Here is a 27,460-nt window from a genome sequence, read left to right on the forward strand (position 1 = left end):
ATTAGTTCATCCCTTCATCAGCTGAAGGACATTTGGATTGGTAAACACGACTTTTACCATTTGAATGATATTCCATCCTGCAGATGGAATACATACACCAAACCATATTTAAACAGTTCCTATTATTAGACATTTTGGGTTCCTCCCTGCGTTATAAATAACGATTAAATGAACATCTTTTTTTAAAATTTATTTATTTATTTTTATTATTTATTTTTTTGAGGAAGATTAGCCCTGAGCTAACATCTGCTGCCAATCCTCTCTTTTTGCTCAGGAAGACTGGCCCTGAGCTAACCTCCGTGCCCATTTTCCTCCACTTTATACACGGGACGCCTGCCACAGCATGGCTTTTGCCAAGCAGTGCCATGTCCGCACCCAGGATCCGAACCAGCAAACCCCGGGCCACCGAAGCAGAATGTGCAAACTTAACCACTGCACCACCAGGCTGGCCCCATGAACATCTTTATACATCAATCTTTGCCTACCAAATATATAGGCATACATTTATATAGTGTACATATATCATAAGCTATCAACAAGCATGCAGCGTGCCCTGCTGGGTATATAGAAAAACTTAGAAAATATATAAAATACGGTTCTATTAGAATTTTCTAAAAATGTTTGATTGTATAACAAACAATCTGGGTTTCAATGCTTTGTACCATTATGAAAATAAGAAAATAATAATGTGCTTTAATTCTAATGCAGCAGTTTTAACCTATGAAATAGAACTAATGTCTTATTTCTGAAATCCTGAGCATGTGTATCATTAAAAACCCATTTCAGGACATTGTCTTCCCAGTGGGAAGCTTCTTTAGACAATGGAATTGCTTGGTGCACACAGAACAAGAGGGATGAGTGTGTGAGGGCAGGTGTCAGCGCTGGGGCTCGCTAGGGCAGCAGAGCTGAGTCTCTAGTTACTCTCCAGCAACTGAAGCCAAAGCCACTAAGAGAAGAACGATAAGGCCGGCACTTTGTTCTGCATAAAGGGCTGGGACTTCTCTTCGAGTAGATGCTGCTGCCCTGCAAATTAAAAAGGAAATAGAGAAAATGTCAGTGTTAGTGTATGGCACCTCCTTTCAAAAATATAAACGCACACTGCAGAAAAATGGAACTAGTACAGAAAGTTATAAAATGCAAAGTAAAATTCCCTTAGTCTCCCCATTCCCACTTTTTTGTTTTGAGGAAGATTAGCCCTGAGCTAACATCTGCTGCCAATCCTCCTCTTTTTCCTGAGGAAGACGGGCCCTGAGCTAACATCCGTGCCCATCTTCCTCTACTTTATATGTGGGACGCCTACCACAGCATGGCGTGCCAAGCAGTGCCATGTCCGCACCCGGGATCCAAACCAGTGAACCCGCTGCACCACTGGCCAGCCCCTCATTCCCACTTTTCATAGAGAATCAATCTTGGTAGTTTGAGTTGTCCTTCCAGGAATGAGATACACACACACACGTATGCATGCACACACACACACACACACACACACATTCACATATCTTTTTATCTAAGAACAAATGGAATCTGCAACTTGCTTTTTTCACCTAACACCATTTTTTGGACATCCTTCCATATGGTACATATCAAGTTTATTTCATTCTTCCTCAAGGATGAACTCGTCTTGTGTGGATGTACCATAAAGTCAGCCAAGTTCTCCATTGACGGACATTTCACCATCAGAGTTTAACTGGTGAGGAAAACCTGTCCTGACATAAAGACATCAAGACAGGACCTGGCCAAAACACGGACTCTGGTCATAACCAATAGGGTCTGACCACTGGATTTTTAAAAACCGAAATTACTGAATTCTTTGAAACCAATTAAAAGAGAAATTTTTTAAATTAGGAAACAATCTGATGTTGGTTTGGAAATGTATCCCTTGGCTCTCGACTCGTGGCCGGGGTCCTTGAAACCTCCTTACTCCATTTGCTCAGCAGTTCCCCTCTTTTTTGCTACAGGAATCTCCAGCAGCCCGCAAATCTGTACTAGGGCTCCTCCTGCTGGACATGTTCTACCACTGCACTTCTGATTCAGTTCACGTCCCAGACTTGATTCATTCAAAATTGATGATTTTCTTTTTTCACCTTTAAATAATTAATGAATTAATACAAGGATACATTTTCATTTGTTTAAATAAAATAATACAGAACTAAACAGAGTAATAGTGAGTCTCCTTTCATCTTTTTCCGGTTCTCACTCCCGTTCCCTGGAAGTAACCACTGTTAGCAATTTGGAGTTCATCTCTCAGACCTCTTTCTATCATTCATGCCCATTATCATGCACAAATAGAAACACAGTTTTGTTTTCCTTTGCTTTGCATGTCTGGGCCCACCTTCTATGCATTGATTTGTCACAATTTAGCTCAAGCTTTTCATGTCGGCGTGAGGTTGTGCTTGAGGGCAGCTTTTATGCACAGAAAAAAACACTATTTGCAGTTACTTTGGTTTTAAAAATTAGTTCTAACAACTAGAATATATAACTATGTACTGGGGGGCTTTGGGGAGAAGAAGAAGGAAAAACAGATTGGCAACACATGTTAGCTCAGGTGCCAATCTTTTAAAAAAATTAGTTCTAACTATTAAATACATAAATTCAAAAGCCTGATTTTCCCACACACTTTTCTATTTAATTTATGAATCATATTGTTCTATTTAAAAACCTGGTGAGTTCTGATAATTTTTAAGGAGGCTTTATTCAAATTCCCTTGAATATTTTAAACTCAAATTACTTCAGGTTAAATTATTTTAAACTTAAGTTTAAAAATATTACGTTCTTTTAAAAATACTTTAATACTTTAAATGACTTTAGATGAGCAAAACCTTCTCAAATACTTGATTCTAATAAATCTAATAAATGTATAAAAATTAATTTTAATTCTCTTAAACATTCCAATAATGATTAAAAACTTAGTAAAATTCTCTTATAACTTTCAACTAAAAATCCCAAGTCTAAAATCAGTTATTTAATAATTACCATATTGGAATCACAGGGCTATTCCAACAGCTATTGTTATATGCTAAATTCTCTAAAATGTTGCAAATAAGTTAAATACCAAACAATACAGATTGCTCCTAAACTTACCACAAAAGTATTAATAATAATAATGCGAGCTGTTTATTCCATTCTAAGTCTTTGCAGATTAACAGTCCTTTACCCCACTATTCCTAAGCAAGTAGAATTTGGTATTCCCACTTCTGTGGCTTAGGACCTGAGTAGCTGTGGGGGTAGGGGATGGCTGTGGAGGAGGAACTGGACACAACGATGACACACATTTTGGACAGAGAATTTGGGCCAAGATGAGAGATCTGATGTCTTCCCTTGACCCTGACCAAAATAGTGAGTCCTTATTTCAGTAAGGTATGTCTGTTTTCTCATATCCTCACCAATCCTGTAGATTATCAGTCTACTGAATTTTTAGCCAATATTATAACCTATAAACATATAAAGTTGTTTTCTACATATTTTTTCAATTTAATTGTTCATGAGAATTTTTCCATATTGCTCTATGATTATCCATCAGGTTCCCCACCCCCCCACCCCCGCTTTATGGAGACATAATTGGCATATAACATCTACCATTGTTTTTAATGGCTACATTCTATTCCATCCAGTAAATGTAACCCTTTGATGTAACCATTCACTCGCCATTGGATATTTAGGCCCAGCTCCCAATGTTTGCATTTCTGATTCAGTATTATAAAGAATGCTTTGGTGAACATCTTTGAGCATATAGGCTGTGTCCACATTTTGAATAATTTCTTTAGAATAAGGTATCAGAAATACCCTAAGGTCTGAGTTGGGTCAAGCATTAAGGACACTTCTATAATTCTTGAAAGATATTGTCAAATTGTTCTCCCAAAGCATTTTACCAATTCACAACTCCATCAAGCATTGAATAACATCTTTAAAATATTTTTATGCTATTTTTTGTTAAGATGTGTCAATGAAGTCAAGGTGGAAATTGCACCTTATTCAATTTGCATTTCACTGTTATTAAATGATGAAATAATTTTCCATATTTGCCATTGGTGGTTCCTCTTCCATAAATTATCTACCAATATTCTTTGCTAGGTTGTTTTAAAAAGAGTTTAGTAAAATTCCTTTCACAGCAATAAAAGAGGAGAAAAACTTGGCAAAGAGTGAAAAAGGATTTTATTCTTGACGTCAAAGGAACTGGGAAAGAACCGTCATAAATAAATCAATTTAACAATCCCTGAAAGAATGCCCAAACAAAGAAAGAAGAGCAGGTCAGGAACTATAACCCCTTCCTTAGCTGCTGTACTGCAAACCCCAGCGGCACACTGAGGCGGTGTGGTTCGGTGGGAAAAACAAGGACTTTACACACAGACAAACCTGGCTTCTGTTTCTGGCTCTAGCCAACCCTGAGTGACTGCTGAACTTCTCTGAACCTCAGCATCACTGATGAGGATCAAACTGCCCACCTTCTAGGAATGTGATTGGACAAAATGAGATGATGACTCCAGAACGCCAGGCTGAAAGTCTGACACATCCGAAGTGCTCAGAAACACCTGAGGACAGGTGAGGAGAGCCACCCTCATTCACCTTCCACATCCTGCAGCAGGGGAGGTAAACCAAGGCACTGGCGCCAGTGTGGCACCACTTAGCTATTTCAGGAATGGCAGTGTAGGGTGCAATGGGTTTTAGAGAAAGGAATTTTACAGGATCTGTATCTGTATAAAGTTTACAGTCTTGTTAAGGAGACAAGGAGTAAAACCTTAAAGATCTATGTCACACTGTAACACTACACACATCCACCCCGCCAGGCCTTATGAGGTCCCTGGCTCACCGAGTTGTCTATTCTATCAAATCTTCCCAGCAACCTTGGTCCCCCTTTTCCACCTAAGTGAGCCACAGCTGGTTTCTGCTTCTTGCAATCAAAATCTGGACCTTATACATATGCTGCTGCTGGACACCACTCCACCTCTTGTAGGACACATGCCACTCCTTTCAGTTGCCCGGCGTCTTTGAACACTCTTTGTCTCAAATCTATTCCTACCCATGGTAGAAACAATCTTTCGTTCATTCATTCATTCATTCATTCACTCATTCATTCCTAAGTGCCTACCAAGCTGCAGGCTGTTTTAGGTTCCTGGGAGACAACCATCAGTGAACAAAGCAGGTGAAAGCCCCTGTCCCCATGGAGCTCATGTTCTAACAAGTGAGAGACGGGAAATAAAAAAATCAACTTAATAAGCAAATAAGTCAGAAGATGGTAAACACTATAAAAAAGAAAAATAGAGCAACATAAGGGGTTTCCCAGAGCCGGAATTTATGGCCCAGGCTGTAATTTTAAATACTGAGGTCAAGGGGACCTCATGGAGGTGAGATGGGAACAAATACTTACTGTAGGTGAGGGAGTCAGCCACATGGGGGAGGGGCTTCCAGGCAGAGGGAACAGCAGCAGCGAGGGCAAAGGCCCTGAGGTGAGAATGTGCCTGGCACATTCCAGGAGGTCACTGTGGCTGAGGCTCAGTGAGGGAAGGGGAGTAACAGAAGAAAGTGGAGAGAAGTGGGGCCAGGGCAGGCTGTCTGGTTCTTACTCTGAGTGACGTGGGAGCAACGGCAGTGTTTTGAGCAGTTGAGTGACATGACTAAAATTTTAAAGGACTATTCTCTACACTTTGTATATGTTGGAAAATTTCCCTAATAAACAATAGAAATCAAAAGCTAACTCTAGTAGCTGAGTTTCAAAGGCACCATGGGGGGAACGGGGCAAGGTGAAAGCAGGGAGACTCTTTTGGGCCTATGGCCATAATCCAGGTGAGCGATGAGAGTGGCTCAGACCAGGCTAGACACAGTAGACGACTGAATCTTCCACCAATTTGGTAGGTCAAACCAATAGGATTTTCTGGTGAAGGGTGAGAGAAGGGGAGGAGTCAAGGATGGCTTCAAGATTTCGGGAAGGGGCGTTTGGGGATTTGGGGACAGGTGAATGTTACCCCCACCCATCAACTGAGACAGAGAAGACTATGGGTAGACCAAGTTTAGGGGTGTATTAGTTTCCTGTAATACATTTAGTGACTTAAAACAACACAAATTCATTTTCTTACAGTCCTGGAGGTCAGAAGTTGGAAACCAGTTTCACTGGGCTAACGTCAAGGTGTCAGTGGGGCTGGTTCTTTCTGGAACATCTCCTGAGGGGAGAATCTGTTTCCGTGCCCTTTCTCTACCTTCGAGCATCACTCCAGTTTCTGCTTCCATTATCATGTCATCTTCTCCTCCTCTTCTCTGTCAAATCTCCTCTGCCTCCCCTTTACAAGGACTCTTACAATTCCATTTAGGGCCTGCCTGGAAAATCCAGTACAATCTCATCTCAAGATCCTTAACTTAATAACATCTGCAAAGTCCCTTTTGCAATATGAGGTAAAATTCACTGGTTCCAGGAATTAGGACCTGGATATCTTTGGATGCCATGACTCAACCTACCACAGCAGGTAAGTTCAGGAGTTCAGTTCTGGATGTGTTGAGTTTGAAATATCTATTAGACATCCAAGGGGAAACACTGAGTACACTGTTGAGTATATAAGTGTGGTGTTCAGTGAGGGCCTGGACTAGAGAGATTCATTTTGGAGTCACCAGCATCGAGATGAGATTTAAAGCCATGGGACTGGATTTAAAGCAGGGACTCACTTTCCCAGACTTCCTCACAGTTAGAGCACAAACACATGACCAAAACTCTGCCAACGAGATCTGCCCTGGTGAGCACAATGGATTAAAACAGCAGTTGCCATATAGGGTCCATTCTAGCCATGAGAGTGCCCAAGGCACCAGCTTTCCAAGGCAGCAGTGGTAGAGATTCCAGAAGCATCATCCAGGTGCGAGTATCACAGGCACTCCCTGAGGTGTCTGTACCCAGACAGGCTGCAGCGGGGTCTGCCCTGGGACAGTTCTGGGTGACACTTTGGTGTGGCCTCCAGTCCTGCTTCTCTGGCTCTCCCAGGAAGATACTGTGAGCAACCTCAAACCCTTTAACACATCCCATTTCTACTGAACTACCTGGAGCTGGTGTGCGATGCTTGCATTTAAGAATTTCAGCTGATGTGCTCTCTACATGAACTATAGGAACCCAACCCTGTGCTCAGCCCAGGCTCTGGAAAGCCCTCCTCCTGCACTGTCTAGAAAGAGGGTGGGCACTTAGACACACTTGGTTTTATTCAATCTTCACAACTAACCTGTAAGACAGTTCCCATTATTTTTAGTTTTGTAGATGAGAAAACTGCCAAATTCAGGCCATCTGTCTCCACCTGCAGTGCTTTGACTACCACCAAAGGGTCAGTGTCCACTGGCTTGTGGGCAGGAAAGCACAGGGGTCTTTAGGAAAGTGGATCAAAGCTAGCCTGAAATGAAAGTTCCCGGTGAGGAGCAGTGGGCGGTGTGTTGAGAAAGAGTATGAAGACCCTGGGAGGACAGGCTGGAATTGGACGTGGTGGTAGGAACCTTGAAGGTCTTAGAGCGGCAGGGAGAGGAAGATGGATTTCATTTTCAGGTGAGGAAAGTGAAGAGCCAGGTCCACAGGTCTTCATCTCCCGTGAGAGAACTCAAAAAAAATGCAAGCCAAATTCACAGGGAATGGACAGCAGAGCGTCGGAGAGAACTTAAATCCATCACCCACCCCCGGGATGTTAGCCCCGAGTACACATGCAGGTGATGGTGGATCTGTTGTCCCAACTTCCAGTCAAAAGAGCATAACAGTTGCCAGAGTAAATTCTGAACCTCACAGACTCGCTTCAGACCCACTCACTAGCTGGGTGGTCTTGGGTGAGTCCTACCTTAGCTTCTCTCACCAGAGTTTCTTCACCTCTGAAATGAGGATAACGGAACCTTCCACATTGGTTCAGATACAGGTTTGGTTGCTGTTAAAATGACCCCAAATCCCAGTGGCTTAGACAAGACAGATGTTTATTTCTCTCTCAGTAACTGTCCAGGCTGATACGGTATGGGAGCACCCAGCCTCCCTCTGCTGTGTCGCTCTGCCACGCCCTGTTGAAGATGGCTCAGCACCACACCTTCTGGATTCATACCCCAGCCAGCAGGAAAGGGGAAGGGGAATGCATATTCTTTCCTTTCAAAGGCTTAATCCAAAAAATTGCACACATCACTCAGCCACAGTGAGATGGAAGGCTAGGAAGCACACACATTATTATTGATAGCCATCAGCCCAACTAAAATCAAGGGTTCTATTACTAAATGAAGAAAGGAAGAAGAGCTATGTGGGCATGACGAGCAGTCCCTGTCTCTTTCTCTGTCTCTCTGTCTATCTAATGGACTAGTTATAAGGATGCACAAAATGTGCTCTGTAATTCACACAGCACAACCTGGCACAGAGTTGATGTCCAGCCCTGATTAGTTCTCTTCCCCTTGCAGATGGGAGACTAGATCCTACCGACATTTATGGAGCACTTACTATGTGCAACTGTGATGAGGAACACAAAGAGGAAGTTGATGCAATCGCCAAATCGAGTGAGGGAGACAGACATGTGGAATGAACTAAAACATGGCTAGAAAGAGGGAAGTGCTATAGTCAAGTTGGGCACAAAGTCCTTGGAGAGCAGAGAAGGGGGTTCTAATATCCACCTGAAGAATCAGGAAAGCCTTACAGAGGAAGGGACATTTGGAGTTGGGTCCTCAAGGATGCATATGATGTTAGCAGATAGGAAAGAAAGGGAAGAGAACTCAGGCAGCAGCTTCAGAAATCTTCCTGCCAACACAAATCCAAATAACAATAAATCATCATGTTCTACCCACAAAACTGATTAAAATTAGACATAGATATAGGTACAAGTACAGGTACAGATACAGATTCAGACACAGATACAGATATAAATAATACCCAGTGTGGGCAAAGGAGGGGAGAAAAGTGCACCCACCAATATGTTGGTGGGAGTGTACGCTGGTGCAGCTTTTTTGAAACATCAAAATTGAAACTATCCACATCCTCTGACCCAGCAACTCCATTTCTGGCCATCTATCCTACACAAATACTTGCACAAGAACTCAAGGTATATAATCCATGATTATACTTCAGCATAGTTTATAATAACAAAACAACTACACTACAACGGAGTCAGCCTATGACTGGAAAATGGCTAAATAAATGATGGAGAGGCCATCCTACAGAATACTCTGTGGCCACTCAAAGACTGGGTCAGAAAGTATGAACAGACTTAAACGGATGATGCCCTTATGGCGCTAAGTGAAAAAAGCCCATGGCAGAACAATATGTCTAGTATGAGCGCTTTTTGTACAAAAACAAAGGCAAATAAATAAATGAAAACAAGACCAAACCAAGAACAAATAAATAAACAAACTTAAATGTGTGTCTGGTAACATGTATGTGTTTGTGCATTGAGGACATACGGGAGGAGATGGACCTAAATGGTAAAAGAAATTACTTTGAGGATATGGGAGTGGAGGGAAAAAGAAATCCTCATATTCCTTGTTGATGATAGCTAAATATTGGAAACAATCTACATGTCCACCGATGGGTAATGGGTTAAAAAAAATCATGATACGTGCATACAACAGAATGCCACAGAGCTGTTAAAAACAATGAGGCAGTTTTATCTATAGATAGGGAACAGTACCAAGACACACTATTATGTGAAAAAAGCCAGTTGTAGAATCCTATGCATAGAATAGAAAAGAGAAATATGCCTCTGTGTGTGTTGTTGCAGGCACAGAATATTCTAGAAGGATACACAACAAACCAGAAATAGTGGTTGCCTCTGGGTAAGGGTACTGGGTGACTAGGAATAGAGAAAGAAAGTTTCTTCACTTTTTCTACCCTTTTATATCTTTGAATTTCATTGCATGATGAAGGTATGTATTACCTTTTCAAAAAATTTAATACGATTTTAAAATATACAACGATTAAGAAATAAATTTTAAAAGGTCCTCCTGCCACCCTACTCCTAGAATTCCTGTGGAAGCAAGTGCAGCTGGAGCAGAGGGCCGCATCAGGGCAGGAGTTCAGCTCAGCTGGGTAGATGTTCATCAAATCTGCACCAACCTGGTAGCTCAAGGAAACTGAGAGGAGTGCAGTGCAGAGGTACAAACCTTCCTCTGCAGCCCGGTGTTTTAGGGGGTGAGGGCAGAGTCATTACTGCAATTCATCAGTGTTCTGCAAATAGTAAGGACTGGTTATCTTGGGGAAGCAAGGAGGTTGGGTTAAGATATTTACTTACGAATTTAAGGCACAGTCAGGATGAGTGCTGTGGTCCACGCACTTTAAGAGCTTCACTGGTCTATAAAATGAAAAGAAATATTTAAGAGATTATTTAAATGACTTTCACTCATCAAACATATATCATGTGCCTGCAAGGTACTTGGGGATACGAAGTCTCTGACCTCGAAGAACACGCGGTTTCTTTTTAAAACTATTAGCCAACATTTACTGAGCACTTACTATGTACCAAGAAACCCGATTATGTATTGTACATAGATTATATCATTTAATCTTCACAACAGCCCAATGGAGCAAGTACTACTGTCATCTCCAATTACAGGTGAGAAAGCTGTCCAGAGGACCTTGCACAAGTCGTCACAGTAGGAGTGGAGGAGCTGAACTTGAGCCTTGTGGGCTTACTCTAGAGCCCAAGTGTGTAACCAGTTCTGTATAGATGCACGATTTTCCTTGGAAAAACCTCTTGATACGTACTTTGGGCAAAAGGTTGGACTCAAAGCACACAGTGATGGCTGGTACCCAGGCTTCAGCAAAGAAAGCTAAATTGTTCCTCACGATAGAGGGAGAAGATGTGGAGCTCCAGGGCAGCCAAGGGGGAAGGAAAAGGCACAGTGAAGAGAGGAGCCAGGGACCGATGGACACTGGGCTTTGGGTGGGAGCCAAGCCTACAGAGGATCCCTCGTGGCAGGGTGACTGGAGAGGACATTGGAAGAACAGCAGATACACTGTTCCTCTGTGGTATGCTATGTGACCCCTCCCTAGGACTTGTTTACTTTTCGGTAAAGTCCACACTACGCAGACATTTTTTATGGGAGTAGTTTGTTATTGTTGTGTTATGCTCCCCCAAAACGCATTGAGTTTTAGAGTCTAGTTCAACACAAAGCTAAGCAGAAAACAAGCAAGAGGCAAGAGAGGCTGTGAAAAGACGAGACGTAGCCAAAATTTGCAAGAACCCCGGGGAGAACTTTCGACTGATGCAGGACAGAGGCCAATGTCATCTGAATTTTGAGAGGCAGGAGGTTCTCATTTACATCTGGCTTGGAGTTTGAGTTATTAACCTTCGTCACAATCCCACGTTAAGCCTTCTGTTATCTCCTCTGTGTTCCCAGAAGCAATACAAACGCCCACCTTAACACAGAAAGAGTCCATGCGCAGTAAAGAAACGGGGCTGGGGGAGCTGAGTCGGGCTCGCAAGGGAACATCACTGAAGGCCAGCTTAGGTGGGGACAACACTGGAGTGAGTAGAAGCAGGCTGAGACCCTGAGGACAGCTGTGGGCAGGGAAGGAGACCAGGGGCTCTGGCCCAAAGGAGACTCTGGGGTGCAGGTTATGTTCTGTTTCTTGATCTGGGTGCTGGTTCAGGTATATGTTGAATTTGTGAAAATTCATCCAACTGCACACTTATGGTTTGTGCATTTTTCTGTACATAGGTTCTATTTCCACAAGAGTATTTGCTTTGTTTTGTTTTTAAAAGAGGGTATTAATAAGACCTGACTTTTGAATTTCCTGAGAGCATTAGCAATAAGAGATGAGTAAAACAGTACAGCTTTAAGCTGTGGGAAAAGACAACAGCTTTGAGGGGCCCATTCTTTCGGGGAGGCATGCGTACAGGGAGACCCACACTTCCAAGGGGCTTGGCTCGGATGGGAGGATTATCTGGCCCACAGAGCTATTCAGAAGACAGAGGGCAGCAGAGCCAGCTGGATGGTCACGGGCACTGGACAAAACCGCAGATGTAATTTGCATACCTGCCATACCCACAAACGTTCAGGAAAGCCACTAAGTCCTCGCAGTTTTGGACTCTGGCCTCAGGAATGAAACAGGCCCACAGACTTAGGTGCTGACGCACAGAGAAGCAGGAAGCAAGCAGCAAGGTGAGAAATTCCCCATCCAGGGCTTTCAACTGTCCCAGGGTTTGAGCCAAACTTACTACATTTCCAAGAATCAGAAACGCCCTCAAACGATATCTCATTATACGTATATAAAGTGTCTGGCCCATGATCAGCTCAATAAATGGTAGCTATTACTATTTTCCTATTGGTCTGCAGTGAGGATGTATCTACCTGGAAGTAGCTGAGCACCTGCCCTGGGCAAGGATCCCACTGCAGAGTAGCATCCAAAGATGCCAGGACCACAGCCCCTGTTCTCAGCTTACTCACCATGTGTAAGCAAGTGAGGGGGAAACTGGACAAGCACCAATGATAAACGGCTACTCTGTCTGTCCTTTCAGTGTCATTAAACAGGACTCTGGACAGAAGTGGAGGAGAGGCCAGGCAGAACCCCGGCCAGAAGGCACTTCCATTCCCCACACCCAGAGACAACCCAAAAGGCACAGTCCCGGGGCCTTTAGAACTGATGGCCCCAAAACCCTTTCAACAGTCCCCTAGGCTCCACGATCACCGCTCCACCTTTGAAGATATGCACCAATTATAATCTGCCACCTACACGTAATCATTTATACAGCTGTACTGAAAACCCATCTCCTCCAGTCTCTCTTCCAGGACTTTCACACTGCCTTCTCCACAAGATTCCCTAAAACATAAAAACAAAAAGATAAAAATTAAACAAAAGGAGAAGAGGAAAGAGGAAGTTGTTTCTGGGCTAATTAAAACTTCTTTTGACCATGTTCTCCTTGGATATTCCCCCCTCTGGAAAAGCATTTGGGAAAGTCTCTGAACGCAAAAGCGCTGCTGGCTATAGACCCGCACCGCCCCAGCACGTAGCGCTCGGAACCCCCACTACCGAGCTCAAAGTTTGAGGATTCGCATTGAGAGCGCCTGTGCCGGCGCATGCGCAGTGCGCCACAGGGAGCGTCACAGCCCCACCCAACACCCCTCCGCTAAGTGCCCCCCGCCCCAGCTGGCGCAATGCTGACTGCCAACTTGCTCAACCTAGCGTGTATTCAGTTAAGCTTTAAATGGCGACAAAAACATACAAATAAAAAAGTATTAGAAAACGCAAATAAGGAAAAGGAAAAAAAAATTACCCCAAATCTCACATCACTAGAGATAACTGCTGCTAACATTTTGGTGTGTATCATTTTAGACTTTTTAAATATATGTATTCCCACGAGACTTTTAAAATATAACAATGAGATTCTGCTGTCCAATGCATTTTGTATTTTGCGTTTGCTCATGTCTGTGTCTATACATATATACCCCTCTGCCTTTATTTTTAATTCCTGCTTGGTCTCACTTACATAATCAGGACATGATTTATAAGACCAGCCCCCTCTTGTTAAAGATCAAGATTTATTCCTATATTTCAACATCACTGACGCTACAGTGAACTTCGTTAAACCTTCATTTTCATACATATCCTTAATTATTCGTTTCCTTAGCATAAATTCTTGAAAGTAGATTTTCTGGCACCAAGGTTTTGAACGAATTTTAAGGCTCTTGAGTAGCCCTGCCAAACTGAACCCATGCTGACCACTCCAACAGAGTGTGAGATGTCTATTTCCCCACACTGTCATCAACAGGAGTTCTTACCTTCCCAATGGTCACAATTAAGCAGAGGGATTTATAACAACAGACAGAGGTGGCTACAGCACTGCCAGCTGGGGTTAGTAGGCATGGTATTCACATCGCAGGCAGGGCCCTGCCTCAGTGTATGTGGAATGAGAAGGTAAACAGCCTCCCTGCTATAAAATTAATAGAGAGGGAGCATACTAGGAGGAAATGAGCCATTGGAGGAAGTTTTCACAGAAGAAGTGGAATTTGGGGCGTTACAGGAACGAAGAGGGCAAGGTGTTGAATGACATCATGTTTTAGAACCTTGCCAAAATCTGGGATGATGTCCTTCTCTGGGCCAAGTTCACTACTCAGAATTTTTTAGTAAGCAATGATCTGGAGGTTTCAGGACACCTAGACACAGAGCTTAGTCGATGGGTTATTTTACTATTTTTTTAAATAAACACAGCCAAAGCAGTGCTAAACACAGTCAGCTGTTAGCTGTGTTGTTTTTAGCTCCCTGCCTCTGATTTTTTTTTTCCTAAAATCTGAGCAGTTCAGGATTCCCACTTTCTTAGCTCATGGCCAGCGACTCCACCCTATGGCATAAATGTTTGAGCAGGTGTTCTGACTCCGTTATCACCTCTCCTGCAGCGGAAATGAAGCCTGAGAGGACCTTCAACTGCAGTCTCCGTATCTTATTAAAGTAGGTTCAAAGGACAAGCTTTCTCTGATAGATACATCAAAACAACAAGCAAGCATAATTTCTAGACAAAGAGTAACTTCTCCCAGGACTAAGAAAAGCTATATGCATTGTTCTTCATGCAATGGAAAGTATAATTTGTCTTCTGGGAAGAGGAATGCAGATCCTGGTATAACTATGTAATAAGTCATTTGCAAATTTAATCGATTGCCCAAGAAACAGGAAAAAAATATCATTCATTGTATGGTAAGTCTTAGAGGGTCCTGGGGGCCTGAAACGGGGAATTTGCTAAGATTCTCCCAGAATATACTTTCAATAACACATCCACTCACTGGGGTTGGCAACACTTTCCTCTATGTACCATCAATGCTCTGAAGAACAAGGCCCCAGCTTGCCTCTGAAGCGCCATCATGGCTGCACAGCTTTAACTGGCTTGGCCTCATTGGCTTGTCTCTGAACAAACTGGGTTTAAGTTTTTTATCTTCTGCTTTGCCACCAGTGCCCTTCACTGATGAGAAGGATGTGTTCGGGCTTGCGTTTATACAAACTTGAGTGGTTTCCCACAAAATATGGATCTTACAAGTTTTCTTGGCCAATTTGAGACACAGTTGTGGAAGAGGTTTTTCTCTGACAATAAAGTCTTCATTACATAGTCCTTGGGTCAATTCTGAGAACTCCTGGCGAGGGTTTTTGGGCTTCAGACGACCAGACAGAGAAAGTGGTGTTGACCCACACAAATGCGTAAGAAAGTCTCCTATCCAATGCTGCCCAGGCCACTCAGAAAGGAACATGATTTTCCTTGGCTGGGAGGAGTTATCTGGACAAAGGAGGTTTTCTCTGTGGGCTCAGGACTGGCTAGTGGCATTTCCAGAAAGTCAAGCTTTTGCCTTTCTCTACCCACTACATTAGAAACAAAGAAGGCTGCTGTTTCCCCAAAAATGAAAATGTAAAACAGACTTGATGATATCACATCCAAGAAAAGCATGTTTGCACAATTACCATCATCAATAGCACCATAACTTACGCATTGGGTCCCCCGATTTCATGCATAACCCAGATCTCAATTCGTGTGATCTTATCCTTCTGGAAGTAAGGGATTTCAAAATCTGCAAAGAAACTGAGAAACAGGAAAGACATTTCTTAAAGTCCTAAGGGAATATGATACTTTTCTATTTCATTGTTAATTGATTTACATATTAAATTTGGTTTTTAGCCTTTATTTTTCAGTCACATTTCATTCATGGATTCATCAGCTATTAATAGCATAAATGTATAGACTGGGCTCTTATCTCCAGGTCATTGACCTGTTTTGCTCTACTAGAACTTCCAGACAAGCATTAGATTGGAGATTAGGAGGATTCTTTTAAGCTTCCGCTCAAAGGAACTAAATAAACATTTTGGCATCTTTGTTGTTTTTGTTGGTGCTGGCGTTCTTACCCTTTAATAGGATAGGCTCCTGTTGGCTCTGAACCATTCAGCATGACATGGATCACCCCAGAACTATCCTTTGAATACTGCAAGAAGAAGAAACTATTTTGAGTAAACTAAGACATCATTTTTCAGCTATGAAATGAGCGATATTTTTTTCAATTAACAGTTCTCATCTTGTCAAGAATGTGATAAATTTGGTATTTCATGTGGCTGGTAGGGATGCAACTAGTGTATCTTGGAAAGCAGAGTACTTTGAAATGGCAAAAGCTCATAGACTCAGTAATTCCATGTCTGGGAATCTACTCTAAGAAAATAATGTGAAATAGATTCCAGCATTGCATCAGCTGGAATAGACTAAACTATGCTGCCATTACAAACAACCTCAAAATCACCATGGCTTTAAACAACAAAGACTATTTCATGCTCATATTACATGTTTATCACAGGTCCATTGTCCTTGCTCTGGGACCCAAGCTGATGAAGTCTCCACATCTGCAAAGTGGCTGACTGTCAGGGGGAAGAAGGGAAAAATGGCAAATCACAGACCAGTTCTTAGAGGCTTCCAACCAGAAGTCGCACAGTCACTCCCACTCACATCTCATTGGCCAGTGCAAGTCACACATAAGTAACTTCAAGAGGCAGAGTAGTGCAAACCACACGCTCAGAAGATGAAACAGAAATATTTGGTAAACAGCACAAAGGACCACCACAAGCACTGTGCGCAAAGATGTGTACTGCAGCGTTGCTTGTAACCAATCTCAAACAGTCAGCAACAAGGGAATGGAAAGTAACCCATGGTACTTACATGTCTGAAATATTAGCCGTCCATTAATAAAAGTCTACAAAAGATTTGCTATAGCATAGGAAGTACTTACATTCAAAGCAAAATGCAAGATTAGATGGATGGAGCATGAGCTCTACTATGTTAAAAAGAAATGGGCAAAAGTCAACGCCTGAAATTCCCAAGGGAGAGATAGGTGCAGAGAAGTTCCCAAATCTCCAGTTCAATTACTACTAGAACATTTAATTTCCCTCATAGAATGCTTATGCTAGAATGAGATACGTGTCTGGGGCTACTCTCATTCTCTGGCAAAGTGATGCCAGCACCAGCTGCAGCAAAACAATGTACTTCACGCCACCCAGGTGTCAGATTGCTTCCAAACAGTGCTAACAGCCATGCTTAAATCCTCAGATGCTGATGACCACTAGGCTAAAGAGACTGCCTTTAGGTGGCAGGAATGTGGTTGATTAATTTTTTCATTTATGCTTTCCATAATTTGTCATTTTCTATCATAAGCAGCTATTACATTGATGATAAGAAATAAAATTAATTTAAAAAAATGTGTACAGATACAATGAGGCTGTGTGATGCAGTGGTTGAAAATTTGCTCTCTGGAACCATACTGCCTGGTCTCAAATCCTGCCCCCTGCTCCCTATCCTCCTTATTTGCTCTGTAAGCTTAAGTTAAACTTAAGTTCTTGACCTGTTCTCCCTCATTTTTCCCATCTGTAAAACAAAGGTAATAAGAGTCTCTACTTCATAGGATTGTTGCGAGGATCAAATCATTTAAAATAATAATTATTAACATTTACTGAATACTTCTCTGCTCCGGTTCAGACCCTCTCCTCATCGCTATGCTAAACCACCTCTCCTCATGCCCAGACTACCCAGCATATTCTAAGGGCTCATGAAATGTGGGCACGATGATTAGATTCCCATTATAGACCTGGAGGAAGTAGGAGATGGTGGTTTGGAGCACACACTGTGCGGATCCGCTGGGTAGGATATACGGTTCCCTTATGTAGAAGGTTGACATCACCCCTGGCTTGCTGTTATGATCCACCCTCAGGTGATGATGCATCTGCAGCCTCCCAGTCCTCAATGAGGGGCTCGGGCAGCCCACTGCCAACTGACTGGAGCCTACGCTCAAAATGGAACCTGTGGATAGTGGGCGCAAATAAAGCACTCCCACTGGAGCTGGCAGGAGAGCACGGGAATGGATGGAATGTCTTCCGCCTGGAGCAGGCCCTCTGCTTAGCTCCCAACTGCAGCCATGGTGGAGGATCCGACCCAATCCATCTCAGCTCGGTTAACAATGGGCCCAGTGGACACCTGGCGATCCAGATGAGAAAATGGGACCAAAAGAGACACTAATAGCCCTGAAAGGGGGTTGGTGGTAGTGGGTGGATGGACCTGAAGTCCACTCCCAGTCGATATAGCTAACTTTTAATAGTCAACAGCTCTTTGCCAGGCACTCAGCTAAGGACTTAACCCTCTTTATTTCCAATCTTTGGTCTAACCCTGGTGACATAAAATGTTAAGCTGCAGTCACTGGTACTATATAGCTACTGGTAACTGTCATTTACTCTGGTGACAATATTCTCTGAGGAACGGACCTGCCTTAAGGGGACCATTTCTATAGCTCCAGTTTATTCTCAGTCTCTTATCACCTCCTCTCCCATTATTATCAGTCTTATGGACATTCCTGACCCCCACGTCTCAATCCCAGATGTCCTGGGGTCTCCCACAAAGCAGGGGTTGCCTCATTTTACACAGCAACCAAAATCACATTGATTGTGAAATATTAACAACCGCCACGACATAATAGTAATAATAATAACTATTCATGTCCTCATCTATAGCTAACATTAGCTAAATGTTTCTCTGCCAGGCACTATACTAAGTATTTTAGCTCCTTAAATTCTCACACCTTTATGGAGCGGAGAGAATGAATCAGAATGCTTCAAAGGCTCAGAGAAGTTAAGTAACCACCTGACGGCCCAATCTCTGAACCCCTTTGCCCCATGTTCGTGGGTCCCACATCTGCTCAGCCACCCAGCAGAACAGATGCAAACACTGCCACCCTTCAAGCAATCTGACATAATCAAATCGGAGACAGCAGTTTCATTATATTAATAGCATGACTCTTGTTCAACATAAACTCATGAGATTTTCAACGAATCTTCATCCTCAACCTCAACCTGTCCATCCCAGGATTACCTGGATGGATGCCCTTTTCCAGTAAGAATCCACAGGATTGTTTTCACAATCTTCTGCTGTAGGGCAGGATTGGTAATCGAGTCCTAAGGGGAAAAGAGACAAACGTTTCATTTCAAAGTTTATATCAGGGAAGAATTAACTTAAAATATTTGCCAGCTCCACAAAATATATTTAGCCTGCATTCTGCACAACATGCAGGAATTTGACATTCACAGCTCTACCCACCCAGTCCACAAGGAGCCTGGTGAGTGACCACCCAGCCCGTGATAGGAAGACATTTGTCATTCTACTCATCACAAATATGAGGAAGGTGGAGGCCTAAGCAGCTGGGTTATTTCTCGACTGGAGCTCTACTAAAGTAATAAAAAAATTCTTTGCTCTATTGGGAGACGCACCTTCTCCAATTAACTCTGGTCTTGGAAGTGAATACAAAAAAGTAGCCTAAGAAAAGTGATAGTCCTAACGCAGAAAAAAAAAATTATAACATTTAAATATATAAAATGTTAAAATATATTAAATTTTTAAAATTTTAAATTTTATATCTGCAAAATTCAGCAGATATATAATGGGATTTGTTCCCCATTTACTCTATAAAAAAGGAGAAAGTTCTAATTGACAAATCATCCCAGGGAGAACCAAACAGGGCAAAATGTGTCCTTTCTGAAGGGACACGTGTGGAGCTCCCATGCCCTTCTGGGTGCACCACCCTCCCAGCACCTCGAGGTGTCACCATCTTGGAAGCCCTGGAACCCTATCATTTAGGGGTTTTTATGGAGATTTCATTGTGTAGGCATGATTTACTAAATCATTGGCTATTGGTGATTAACTCAATCTCCAGCCCCTCTCCCTTTCCCCGACGACAGGGGATGGGGCTGAAAGTTCCAACTCTTTAATCATACCTTGGTCTTTCTGGTGACCAGCCCTCATCCTGAAGCTATCTAGGGGCCCCCAACCACCAGTCATCTCATTACCACACTAAAGACACTCTCCTCACTCCTCAGAGTCCAAAGGTATTAGCAGCTGCGTGCCAGGAACCAGGGGACAAAGACCAAACATTTATTTTGTATTACACCACACTCTCTCTCTTCATAGTCTTTCCATCACATCCTCCCTCATTCTCCCCCATTCTCCACAGGATGATCAAACCGAGGCTTCCTGGTCACTGTCCACTGGAAGAATGGCCATGGCCATTTGACCTGTACCTTGCAATGCTTCCAATCTCACTCACAGTGAAAGCCAGAGTCCTCACAATGTCCTGTGCTGTCTGGCCCTCGTTTATTCCTCTAGCCTCATAGCCTACTACATTTATCTTTACTTACTGCTCTCCTTGCTGTTCCTTAAATATGCCAGACACACTTCCACTCAGGATCTTCGCACTTGCTGTTCCCTCTGACAGGGAATGCTCTTCCCCATCTCCTTCATGCCTTTGCTCAAATATCACTTCTCAGTGAGGCTTTCCTTGGACACCAATTAAAACTGCAACACTTTCCTCTCCCCTCCTCACCTCTGCAGCGCCTCCTTTCCTCTTTCCCTGTTTGGTTTGTCTCTGTACCCCTTCTCATTTTATGGCAGACTATATATTTTACTTGCCTGTTTATCCCCTCCCCTCCCTCCATAATGTAAGGATGGGGTATGATTTTCCTGTTTTATCCTCTGCTATGTTCTCATTGCGTAGAAGAGGAGGACCTGACACACAGTAGGCACTCTATGAATTTAGTTGGATAGACGAATGAAGGGAGGAGAATAAACAGAACTGAGCTTAGGTAAACTCATAGAGTGACTCCAATACCCAGGGAGGAACAATGTCTAGCCTTCACGGAGGGAACACGTCCCCCCACCTCCTTTCCTGGTGGGCCTTCCTCCTGCTCCTCCTTAAAGATCCTCGTGAGTCAAGAGCCACTGCAAGCTTCCCCGATGCCCTGGTCTGGGCTGGTGTCTCACTCTGCCACTCGTTAGCTCCCAGTTCCTCCCGCATCAGGGCACAGGCTCTGACAGGCTACAAGCTCCCTGAGCCGGAACCACTGTATCAGCAGTTTCTAGCGTGGGAGCTGGATGAGTGGAGAGAGTTTTCACTGCCATCAGGGCAGCCCTTGTGACTTTAACTTTCACAGTGACTTTAATCCAGAAATATCTCCTGGCTGCCAGGAGTGACATTTAAGAGCACAAGTTTCAGAATCCGGCAGAAGAGGGTTGAACCCTGGCCCTACTTCCTCAAGTCATTAATCTCCCTAAGCCTCAGTTTCCCCCTTCTGGAAAATGAGGATAGAGAGGCAGACTTGTGCAGGGTGGGAGCATCAGCTCTGGAGTCAGACTGTCCAACTCTGCTGCTTATTAGCTGTGCAACCCTGAGCAAATTTCTTAACCTTGCTGTGCCTCAGTTTTCGCAACTGTCCAAATAGGAATTAGGATAGGACCTATTCCACAGAGCTGTTGCAGAGATTAAATCAGTTAATATTTATAAAGTGCTTAGAAAGTACCCAGCAAAGCTAAGTGCTCTCTATCTATTATTGTTATTTTTAATTAGTATTATTACCACCTACCTCAGAGGATCGAGGGGGATCAAATGAGGTAAAGGTATATGAAAGCATTTAGCACAAAGGGCAAATGCATAGTAAAGGAATTCTTACTTTTCTTGTGATTTGTGCAGGAGTCTTACCGGAGGCATTTTCCTGTCGACACCAGCTCAAGAAATCTCCAACCCTGCCGTACAGGACATCACACAGAGGTGTAAAGCGACGGGTGTTGTCTGCATAGCTGGTGACAAGGAGGTGGTTATTTTCCCAGAACAGAGACTAAGGAAAAACAAATACAAATTAAAATGTAAAATAAAAGCAAAACAGATTTTTTCAGGTCCAATATCATTAAGTCAGGCGTCCATTTCTCATTGAACTCTGGCTTGCCTCACGACAACCGAACGTTCTTCTCTTTGTCTTTATTTACCCATTCAGAGTGCTACCACCTCTCTTCCCTTTATTCCAAGACCATCATGCAAATGCTAATGAAGTATTTTCCTAGTAATACAATATTGAATATATATTCCTAGATTTAAAAAAAAATCAAGGACCTGGGTTCGAATTCTGACTCTGTCATACACTAGACGTGATCTTGACCAAGGCGTGTAATTTCCTTGTGCCTCAGTTTCCACATCGGAAAAATGGGGTGCATGAGCTCTTTCTCTTCTTCCACAGCTGTGGTTAGGATGCTATGTGATCACAGAAAGTACTTCCTGAAGTGTAAAGTGCCTCAAAAGTGCATTACTTTTATATTATATGTCAGAGTTTCCACTATAAAGTTATAGAGTTTTCACATCACAATAATGCAAATAACAATATCCCGCTTGCCCATTATCTCCTCAGATCCTCGGGAGTCCAGTCAGTCCATGTCTAGACTGGGTGCTCCCTGAGGGCAGGGCTGTTTTGGTCCCTGCTGCCTCCTCAACCCCTGCATGATGCCTGGCACATGGAAGGAGCTCAGTAAATATTTACTGAGTTCACCAACCAGCACCAAAATCTATGAGAGAGGAGAACAAAATTTCTGGCTCCCCATTTTACTGATAGGGAGGCAGCAAGATTCCAAATGCAACATATACTTAAAAATCATGCTTTCAGTCTGTTATATCTCTGAACCTCCCGGCTTCATTTACTTGATTTTAAAAATGAAAACATCAATGCTAAGATTATTTGTTAGGGTCAATATTCCCTGATTTTACAGTGAAAAAATCAGGTTAGGAATTATGATGTCAGGGAGACAAATACTGTGTGATCTCACTCATATGCGGAATATAAAAAGGAAACAACAAACAAACCAACCTGGTAGAAAAAGAGATCAGACTTGTGGTTAGCAGAGGTGGGGGTAGGAGGAGGGAAAATTAGAGGAAGTGGTCAAAAGGTACAAACTTCCCGTTATAAGATAAATAAGTACTAGGGAGGTAATATACAACACGATGACTATAGCTAACGCCGCTGTACAAGATACAGGAAAGGTGTTAAGAGAGTGAATCCTGAGAGTTCTCATCACAAGGAAAAACTTTTGTTTTCTTTTTCTTTTTTTGTATCTATATGAGATGATGGATGTTAACTGAAGTTATTGTGGTAATCATTTCACAATATATATAAATCAAATCATTATGCTGTACACCTTAAACTTATATAGTGCTGTATGTCAATTATATCTCAATAAAACCAGAGAAAAAAAGAATTATGTCAGAGAAATAAAAATGGTATCAAATTTTCTTTAAACTCAAGGTATTGTTCTAAGCAAGCATTTTATACAGATTTTCTCATTTATTTTCATTTTCTTAGAACTTTGACTGCAGACAGAACACAGATGTGGTTTTCTTAAAGAAACTGGTACCAAATAGATAAAATCCTAAGGCCTGTTAAAAGGAGGGATTGGTTTTCTGGGAGGATGCTGAGGTTGAGGGTTTTCTGAATTACTCAAGGTTCAGTCCTTTGGGGCCAGTCAGGACGGAGGTTATTCAGAATTGGCTAGGGACAGAGGCCCAGTGAAAAGGTCCTGATGTCCTTGTGATTCCTGCACTGACTTAGGAAGGTTCCTTCTGCCCACAACAGGCAGGAGGCCCAGGGTCACTGTTGAAAACAGAGCCACCTTCCCACCACAGAGCTGTGCATGCACATCGTGAGTTTGTTGTTTGTTGTTTCAGTGACACTGCAGGGTCGCTGAGGGCAGCTAATGTCACACCTGGCCCGTGCACTGTCTATCTCTGTGGAGGCAGACAGCCAGGTTTTACCTTGTCTCTGGGAAGAGAGTGCCTGGAGAGGCTGATAAAAAGGTCATAGTCCGAGGGAAGCACGGAGCAGGGATCCATATCCAGCACCAGTTTAAAGGCTTCCCAGATGGCTGTGCAGTTCTTGTTCCTGTGCAAAAGAAACAGAAATTACAATATGATAGATTTCTATTAAAGCACTCCAAGAGTTTTACAAGCCCTTATGTCATATATCAAAAATGTAACTTAGGTGATGGATTTAGAAATCTGACAGTGGAAGTGTCTCTCAGAAGGCGCTACACAAATTTTGTAGAGCCAAGGAAGACAGTTTTGTCCCAGGCTCACAGAGAGAGCAGAAAAGGCACTGAGCTAGGTGACAGTTCCAATAAACCACACAGGCTCCCAGCTTCAGGGGCCTCTTCATTTAAAGATGTGGTCCATTGTGGGGTTGGGAGCCAGTGAGGTCAGGCGGATGTGCCAGACCTTGTAAAACCAGGAGTGAGCGCCAAGTGTTGAGAAAGGCTGTTCCACCTCCTGCCAAGGCAGAGTATGACTTCCACTGCCAGCTACAAGTGTTGAAGAACATTCCAGCTTTCCCAAAACATTTCCCCTTGCATTTGTAACTTTTTATTTTCCATGTTGGGTGCTGGGTAACATGGGTGTTCCTTATCTTATTTTCTGCTCTTTTTTATTTGCCTTAAATATGTCACAATAGAAACAACGGGCAGGGCCAGCCCCATGGGCGAGTGGTTAAGTTCCTGCGCTCCACTTCCACAGCCCAGGTTCAGATCCTGGGGCAGACATGGCACCGGTAGTCAGGCCATGCTGAGGTGCGTCCCACATAGCACAAGCAGAGGCACTCACAACTAGAATATATACAACTATGTATGAAGGGGCGGGGCGGGGGGTTTTGGGGAGAAGAAGAAAGAAAGATTGGCAACAGATGTTAGCGCAGGTGCCAATCTTAAAAAAAAAAAAAAACTGGCACAAGAAGGGGACTCTATGAAAACAGAAAAAGTGGGTACAAAGAAGGAACAAAAAATTGTAAGAAGCCAGTGCTGGCAAGAAAAACTCAAACTTAAAAAGTCCTCTAGATTAGAAGATCTGAAATTTGAATTCCCCAAATACCTGGACTCATGGAATTCCAGCTGGAGACCATATGCCTGGCTTTGATGGTGCCGGCTCAGCATATGCTGGTTGTCATCCAAACCTATCTCTACCTAATCGTCACCTCTAGACCACTCCTATCCTTCCTTCATTTATATGCACACACACAAGCACACCCCTCACCTCCAGACCCCACACAGCGCCTCTCTCGCCCGTAGGTTCCCCACCCCATGCCTCCCCAACCTCTAAACTCGCCACCCTCCACACTCGGCTCCCCTGACCTTTAGAACCCCCACCTTCCCCCCACCCACACCCCTGTTTTTAAGACCCTCTACTTTCCCCCACGCCCCTGACCTTCAGACCCCATTTCCTCCTCCCCACGCCCTCCTCCCCTCTAGATTGCCCATTTGCCCCTCCCCTTGTCTTTTTCTCCCCCGCCTTTACTTCCCCTTCTCTCTCTCTCGGTCCCCTCCTCCTCCCCGCCCCAGGCTCCCCGGCCGCGCTCACTGCTCTTCGGGGCTCAGCAGCGGCCTGTAGTCGTTGCAGCGGCCGAGGAAGATGCTCTGCAGGTTCGGGCTGGTCCCCTCTCCGTTCCACCGCGCGCCGGCAGCGCCCGCGGCGTCCACAGCCAGCCGCGGCAGCCACAGCAGCAGCAGCAGGAGCGCGGGCAGCAGCAGCCGCGAAGGTTTGCACCCCTGGGCAGACATCGCGGAGACTTCGGAGGGCCTCCTGGACTCGCTGCTTCTCCTCGCACTAAAGTGGCTGCGCCCAGCTGACAGTGGGCACGACTGTCGCCCTGACACCACCCTCGCTCGCTTTCTGCCCCTTTCCGCTTCAGTTCCTGGACTGAGTTGGAACATCACGGAGGACAAGATATTGCTCTTGGCTCATCTTGGCCACAGTCCAGGAGGAGGGAGCCCCAAAGAAGCAAGGTTGGAGAATAGATGAGGAGAGTTCAGTCATCGGAAGGAGGATGTTTCTTCCCCCAAACTATGAGAACGTCGACAGACGCCCTCTTGCTCAACGGCCACTGATGAGTAGGCTTGCTTTGTTTTCAGGAAATAAGAACCACAAAACCTAATATTTATTGAACTATTACTATGTGCCACACACTCTAAAAGCATAATTTTCATTTACTTTTCACAACATCCCCCTGAGCTAAGTTTCTCATCTCCATTTTACAGATGAGGAAACTCAGGGAAGTTAACCAACTTGTTTTTCAGGAAATCATAACCTCAAACACTAATATTTACTGAGCTGTTATTATGTGCCAGGCACTCTAAAAGCATAATTTTCGTTTACTTTTCACAACATCCCTCTGAGTTAAGTTTATCATCCTTATTTTACGGATAAGGAAACTCAGGGAAATTAAGCAACTTCTCGGAGGTCACAATCTCACTTCCTGATGGATCCCAAATCCTAGAGACAATTAGTTTAGAGAGCTAGGATTAACAGAATTCCACTTACAGGGCCAGGTCCTCAATTTTTGCAGTAATTTAGTCGCTATGGCATATTCTCAAGAAGCTATTGGAGATAGGCTCCATAAAACAAGAAAGAGGAAGACAGAGAATCCAGGAAACTGGGCATCAACTCAGGAGAGACAGGAAGGAGGCAACCAGGATGACAACTTCAAAGCAAGTCAAAGAGCAGCAAGCTCAGATTGAGACAGCAAAATGGTTGAGCAGATACCTCACCAAAGAACATTTTCACACCAGGTATTTACCAAAGAAAAAATAGAAATATGTCTACCCAAAGATTTATACATGAAATGCTCATAGCAGCTTAATTCATTATAGCCCCTAAACAATGTAAATGTCCAACAAGAATAAATAATCAAATTGTCATATAGTCATACCATGGACTACTACTTGGCAATACAAAGGAACAAAGTACTGATATACTGAAAAATATAATATATATTATATACAAAATATAATATATATATATACTGAATGAAAGAAGCTAGACCTAAAAGAATACATACTTTATTATTCCCATTATATGTAGTTCTAGAAGAAGGAATAGGATGCTGACGTATAGAGTTAGGGGAAAAGAGATTTCAGATGGAACCAATTGCCTGAGCAAAGGAAGAATAATGGAAAAGCATGGAGCTTCTCTTGAAAAAGATCAAAAATTTAGTTTGACTGGTGAAGAGGGTGGAGGTTGAGACTTGACAGCAAAGTTAGGTCATATCTTAAAGACCTTGAACACAATACTAATTTGAATTTTGATCTCTTGAACATTAAGAGCTTTCAATACTTCTTGAACTTCCTTATTGAAATCTTTGTCTCTTTTGTTGGTTGGAATTCTTGGTTGCTAGAGGCTGAAGAAAGGTCATGCATTTAAAGATCTTAGAAGAGTGTGTTTCATAGTGTCCTCTCAATGTTTGTTTTAAATAGTTACCATCACGGTATTTATTCCTTGTGTTTACTTTCTGTTATGGAAGGCTGAGTAAAAGCCCCACAAAGATGTCCATATCCTAGTTCCCTGGAACCTGTGAATATGTTCCGTCGCATAGTAGGAGAGACTATGTAAATGTGATTAAGTTAAGGATCTTCAGATGGACAGATTATAATGGACTGTCTGGATGGGTCCAATGTAATCATAAGGGTCCTTATAAAAGGGAAACAGCTAGATCAGGGAAACAGTTAGATCAGTGACACAGAGAAAACAATGTGATGATAGAAGCAAAGAAATATTTGAAGGTGCTACGTTGCTGGCTTTGAAGATTCAGGAAGGGGCCATAAGACAGGGAATGCAGGCAGACGCTGCTAGAAGCTTGGAAAGGTAAGGAGACAGATTCTTCCCTGGAGTCTCCAAAAGGAACAAGCCATGC

At 43.2% G+C, this 27,460-nt stretch overlaps 1 protein-coding gene across 1 annotated transcript; it reads right to left on the bottom strand.

The window, feature by feature from the left end:
* Nucleotides 1-346: 346 nt before the first annotated feature.
* On the bottom strand, nt 347-25,589 carry BST1 (bone marrow stromal cell antigen 1). Its single transcript, XM_046656704.1, has 9 exons — nt 25,132-25,589; nt 23,542-23,668; nt 21,448-21,583; nt 18,792-18,874; nt 15,797-15,873; nt 15,384-15,476; nt 12,650-12,736; nt 10,206-10,265; nt 347-1,023 (listed from the first exon to the last, which is right to left on the bottom strand). The coding sequence occupies exons 1-9, from the start codon at nt 25,482-25,484 to the stop codon at nt 918-920; spliced, it is 1,122 nt and encodes a 373-aa protein (XP_046512660.1). The 5' UTR covers nt 25,485-25,589; the 3' UTR covers nt 347-917.
* Between the last annotated feature and the right edge of the window lie 1,871 nt (nt 25,590-27,460).

This window comes from Equus quagga, chromosome 3 (assembly GCF_021613505.1).
Source record: "Equus quagga isolate Etosha38 chromosome 3, UCLA_HA_Equagga_1.0, whole genome shotgun sequence".
Lineage (NCBI taxonomy): Eukaryota > Metazoa > Chordata > Mammalia > Perissodactyla > Equidae > Equus > Equus quagga.